General features: G+C 45.5%; 1 protein-coding gene across 1 annotated transcript; it reads left to right on the forward strand.

Annotated features, from left to right (window-relative positions):
* Positions 1-492: 492 nt before the first annotated feature.
* On the forward strand, positions 493-2,721 carry LOC134486246 (Y-linked testis-specific protein 1-like). The gene is made up of 3 exons (XM_063285166.1): positions 493-635; positions 1,735-2,561; positions 2,641-2,721. Exon 2 carries the CDS (start codon positions 1,856-1,858, stop codon positions 2,558-2,560), a length of 705 nt encoding a protein of 234 aa, XP_063141236.1. The 5' UTR covers positions 493-635; positions 1,735-1,855; the 3' UTR covers position 2,561; positions 2,641-2,721.
* Positions 2,722-5,798: the final 3,077 nt, after the last annotated feature.

Raw genomic sequence — 5,798 nt, forward strand, 5'->3', positions numbered from 1 at the left:
ATTGACTTCAATACAAGGTATTTAATCCTGTTAAATTACAGCTTTGTGTGAATAAAAATGTCCCTCCTCTAATTGTTGGTTTGATAAAGCTAATTTTGGGGTGCTATCCAGTGGGCTGCCTCGGAGGGAGAGACTACCAATATTTCCGATACGGAGAATTGCTTAAAGACAACCAAAGGAAAGATAGGAGCTGGGAAAATAACCACCAAGGATGTTGGTGACTCAGAAACCAAAGACTTTTTATGAAAAAAAAATGCATGAAAAGATCTACATGGGCAGATTGTGACTCGAGTCATCAGAATATTTGGGTGGGGACTTTATTTTGGGTCTCCAGGAGGCTACATGAGAAGTTAAAACCTAGATTCTGGAGGTTTCTAAGCGTAACTAGGGAAGGAACTGGGCTGAGAGGGCTTCTATGACGTAAGCAGAGCCTGGATGATGTCACAGAGCACTGGGCGGAGGTTGCGCTTCTCTTCCACTTGGGGGCGCTAGACTCCCTTGAAGGTGGGTTCACTATCTTCCCAGCGGGGTGTGAAAGCCAGTTCAGCTCCTGAACCCCACAATTGTTCAACAGGCTTTTGGTGCCTGACCGGTTTCAGAAGACAGAATCTGGACGACTAGGACATTTTCTCTCGGTAAATACGTTTATGAAGATAACTGGGACCCTTGTAGCCCAGAAAGCTAAAAGTTTTCCCTCGTACAGTGTGTAACCGTATGTTCTGATGATGTCTTCCACGTTTGAGAGCTCGGCGGATGCTCTAGGCTAGTCAGTCTAAGAGTTTATTATCCTTTGCTAACAATATCTAATTCATAATTCTACTAAAATGCCAAAGCTCCTCTCTGTGCCTGTGCATTTTAGGAGAAAATATTTCTTTCTTTCTTTCTTTGTTTGTTTGTTTGTTTGTTTGTTTTTTCGGAACTGAGGACCGATCCCAGGGCCCTGTGCTTGCTAGGCAAGTGCTCTACCACTGAGTTAAATCCCAACCCCAGGAGATATTATTTCTAAATGGCTGTTGTTGCCTACACAAAAGACTCTAGTTGCGGTCGAAGATGCAACAGCGTCGCGGAATAAACCTGTGGCTGGGTCAGCATGCACAGTACAGAAAGCCAGTGGACTGTGTGCTGTGTCTCTTTGCAGACAGTTGTGGATGTTGCCACATAGCTCATAGTTAGAGGGTAGAAGAGGGGTGTGGCCACCCTTCTGGCTCCTTTGCTATCCTTTCTCTGTTCTGCTTGCTTAAAGTGGGGACAGGGATACTTAATACCACACTGACCTTGCCATTCAAGGAGAGGTTCCTCAGCAGAGGCAAAGTGCCTCGGGCTGAAGAAATGTGTCTGAATATGTTATTCTGAGCTGTAGAGAACCATTTGTTCATTTCCCTCTGAACTTTAGATTTTGATTTTTGAGACAGGGTTTTTCTGTGCGTAGCTTTGGCTATCCTGGAACTAACTCTGTAGACCAGGCTGTTCTTGATCTCACAGAGGTCTGCCTCCCTCTGACTCTTGAGTGCTGGAATTAAAAGTGTGCTCCACCATTGCCCAGCCCTCCTATGAACTTCTGATTACGACAGAATTAGATTCAGATGCTGATCCCTGTCTACCATCGCCTTCCTCACCTGCACCAAAGTTCTCTTAGACAAAAGCCCTGGTCCAGCGCCCTCCCCCACCCCACCCCCATTGTTCTTGCAGGCACTCACATGACAGAGGCAACAGCATTGTGTCTGGTTTAAGCAGGCGAGCTCCTCAAACCCAGGCCATGGGCAAGTATGAAGCATGAACACAGAACGATAGTCACAAGACAGTTGACCAGGATGTCGTGGCCTACCACACTAGGTCTAAAGCCAAGAAGAAGAGGATGTCTCTGAGGAGGATGAGCACACCATCCTTCCAGAAGTGGAGGAGGAGGAGGCCTTCTTCCAAGGCCCTGGGGAACATTGTGGGCTGCAGAATTTCTCACGGATGGAAGGAAGGTGATGAGCCCGTCACCCAATGGAAGGCCATCGTTCTAGACCAACTGCCAACAAATCCCTCTCTCTATCTGGTCAAGTATGACGGAATTGACTGTGTCTATGGACTGGAACTTCACAGCGATGAGAGGATTTTAAAGCTTAAGGTCTTGCCTCACAAAGTAGTGTTTCCTCAAGTGAAAGACGCCCATCTCGCAAGTGCCATGGTTGGCCGAGCTGTGGAGCATAAATTTGAGGGCAAACATGGCTCTAAGGACAACTGGAGGGGGGTGGTCCTAGCCCAGGTGCCGATCAAGAAAGACTGGTTTTACATCACCTACGAGAAAGATCCAGCCCTTTACATCCACCAGCTCCTGGATGATTACACAGAAGGTAACCTCCGTATCATTCCAGAGATTCCTCCAGCAGCGGTGAAGTCAGACGTTGACAGCGACATCTTAACAGGTCAATGTGTGCAGTTCACCAGAGACAACGGTTCCAAAAAGATCGGCAAAGTCATTTACCAAGTCCCAGCTAAGCCTTCCATGTACTTCATCAAGTTTGATGGCGACATCCACATCCACGTCTATAATCTGATGGAAAAGATCTGTTAAGGTGAAATTCACGAAGTGAGGGGGACATAGATGGGGAATTTATAGGATTGGGGGGTAATGTTTGTTTTTCTGTGTTTCAGATACCCACGGGCCTTTGACAACCCCAGTATCTTTTCCAGTGGAATTTGTTTTTGCTCTAAATATTAAAATGTGCGATGTGACGTGTTGTGTGTGAACACTTTGGTGGAGGAGACGGGCTGTGGTGCATGAAACATGGAGAGGAAGCAGGAAAGGTCAAGGCTGTGAACAGTAAGTCTGATGTCACATAGACTAAAACAAACAGGACTGAGCTGGTCTGGTCTTTAGGGAGAGAAAAGAACTGGAGATGAGGCTTAGAGGCGCAGGGATGGCACGGAAAAAAAAGATGGATGTTTAGGAAGCAGTGGAGAGGGGCCAGATATAGATAGACTCTCTGAGGTGAAGTTTGAGGGAGAAATAGACTGTTGGGGAAAGAGTGGCAGGTAACAGGGAGGTGATCTTGGAACTCAAGGGGAAACCCAGTAAACTGATCCAAACAGAATCAGAATCAGAGAAGATCAGGTTTTCTTTGACTAACGGAACCTAATGAAAACTGTTTCTCATCTGTAGATGTATTATTTTTAATTATGTGGGTGGGGGCAGGGCATGAATACAAGAGACCACAGAGACAAGAATAGTCAGTTCCCCTGGAGCTGGAATTAAAGGTGATTTGGAGACACTGGACATGAGCTCAAAGAACCAAATCTAGGTCCTCTTTCAAAGCAGACAAGCTCTTGATCCATTGGTCATCTCTCCAGGCCCCTAAAGTCATCTTTTCCTGTAAAACCAATCTTCACATGAAGAGAAGAGACCAGGATGAGGGTAAGAAAGAATAAATTGACGAAATTGACGGTGATGTGGAAGAAAGACTAAAGAACACATGAGGGAGTAGAGGACACTGAGGGAGGAAGGAATTCCAAATGGAGTACTCAAAAAGTGAAGCAGGAGATTCAGGAAGAATAGAAAGGGTCTAGAATGAGTTGAACTTGGGCCGCATCCATATTGGTCTCTTTGATTCCTTAAACTACAGCCAAGCCATCACTACAGAAGGTGGATGTGAGGTGGAGGCTCCCTGGAGGACATTTTGACGAGGATAACTCAAGGGTAGTGAATGCCAAACCAATTTATATCTATTGATTCCTGAAAGTATCATGAAGCCCATTATTTTGTATGATCAGTAAAAAGTAATTTAAATGGGAAGATGCGGATGCCGTGAGCTTCTGTCAGGTCTTACGTGGATCCTGTTTTTAGTTTCCCTGACAACTGTTTGCCTCTGTTGCATCCTGTAGTATTTTTTAGGTCTCTGCTCAATGCACCTAGATGACCACAAAGAGCTCCTGCACTGGCTTGTCTTGCCTGGCTCTCCTAAGCCTGGATGGCTTCCTCCACACCTGTGGGCCCTGTTATGGTATCTAGCCCCAGAAAGTTCCCGTCTTTTACTCACATGTGAGGTTATCCTCAGAAAACTCTTGACGGTGACTCCAATGCAGAGGTGCTGCATTGAGCTCTTTCCTCTGCCATTTGCAATTACTTTAAAATCCTTTGTGGTTCCTGACCATGTAGCTCTCTTCTCCTGAGAAGCCCCTGTGCACTCCATGGGGTCTCCCTGAGCCACATCTACACTCCAAGAATGTCTTTGGAGGCAACCTTATCATGGACTCATTCATTACTGTTTCTTCTCTCAAGAATAAGTTTCTCACTGCAGGACTTGAAAATATTTTCTATCGTTGAAGAATTCTGCTCTTTGGGGGTTTTTATACTGGCTGGTTGTCTGACGGTTTCATTGCTGCAAAAAAACATCATGACCAAGGCAACTTATAAGGGACAACATTTAATTAGGGCAGGTTTTCAGGTTCAGAAGTTCAGTCTATTTTCATCAAGGCAGGAATCATGGAAGCGTCTAGGCAGACATGGTGTTGGAGAAGAAATATATCACCCCCACAGTGATATGCTCCCTCTAACAATGCCACACCTACTCCCACAAGGCCACACCTCCTACTTGTGCCACACTTCCCATGGGACAATCACATTCTAACCACTTCCCTGATTTTATGCCAACTGGACACAAGCTAGAGTCATCAGAGAAGAGGGCACCTCAGTTGAGAAAATGCGTCCATAAGATCCAGCTGTAGTGCATTTTCTTAGTGATTGGTGGGGAGGGCCCAGCCCACTGTGAGCGGCACCATTCCTAGGCTGGTGGTCCTGGGTTCTATAAGAAAGCAAGCTAAGCAAGACATGAGGAGCAAGACGGTAAGCAGTGCCCCTCCATAGCCTCTGCCTCAGTTCCTGTCTCCAGGATCCTGTCCTGTTTGAGTTCCTGTCCCAACTTCCTTTGCTGATGAGCAGCAACGTAGAAATGTATGCTGAATAAACCTTTTCTCCCTAACTTGCTCTTTGGTCACCCTGTTTCATTACAACAATAGGAACCCTAAGTAAGACAATTTCTTATAGAAACGGTAAGTCTAGTAGAGCCACAGAGGCTTACCTCATAACCACAAATAGAGACATATAGACACTTTGTTTTAATTTAAAGGTAAGACTTGCTCATGTTCTGACCTGTGACTTTCTAGTTTGCTTCCTTCTTGTCGTGATGAATGCCATGATCAAAACTAACTTGGGGAGGAAAGGGCTATTTGCCTTACAGCTTACAGACTATCACTGAGGGAAACCAGAACAGGAGCTTGAAGCAGTAACAAGGAGCACTGGTTGTTGGCCTGCTCCCTGTCTCAGTCATTGTTCTTTGCCATGAAGATACACCGTGGTCAAGGCAACTACTATAAGTGAAAGCATGTAATTGGAGGCTAGCTTATAATTTCAGAAGTCTGGTCCATCATCATGGCTGGGAGCATAACACTGGACCAATAGACCAATAGAGAGCTACTGCTCTGTAAGCAGAAAGAGAGGAGAGAGAGAGAGAGAGAGAGAGAGAGAGAGAGAGAGAGAGAGAGAGAGAGAGAATTCTGGCAAAGCATGGGGCTTTTGAAAACTGAAACCCCATCCTTGTCAACACACACACTTCCTCCAATGAGGCCACACCTCTTAATCCTTCTAATCCTTGAAAATACTGTCACTCCCTGTTAACTAAATATACAAATATATGACTGTGGGAGCCTTTCTTATTCAAACCGCCACACTCCCCATAGCTTGCTTCCTTACTACTTCTTACAGCCATAAGCGATATTCTTTTTATACATGACTACTGATGAACTTGCCCACAATG

This window comes from Rattus norvegicus, chromosome 3 (assembly GCF_036323735.1).
Source record: "Rattus norvegicus strain BN/NHsdMcwi chromosome 3, GRCr8, whole genome shotgun sequence".
NCBI lineage: Eukaryota > Metazoa > Chordata > Mammalia > Rodentia > Muridae > Rattus > Rattus norvegicus.

Bases quoted from the DNA above. Each gene is read 5' to 3' on its own strand.
- LOC134486246 (XM_063285166.1), top strand. From the start codon at position 1,856: ATGTCTCTGAGGAGGATGAGCACACCATCCTTCCAGAAGTGGAGGAGG.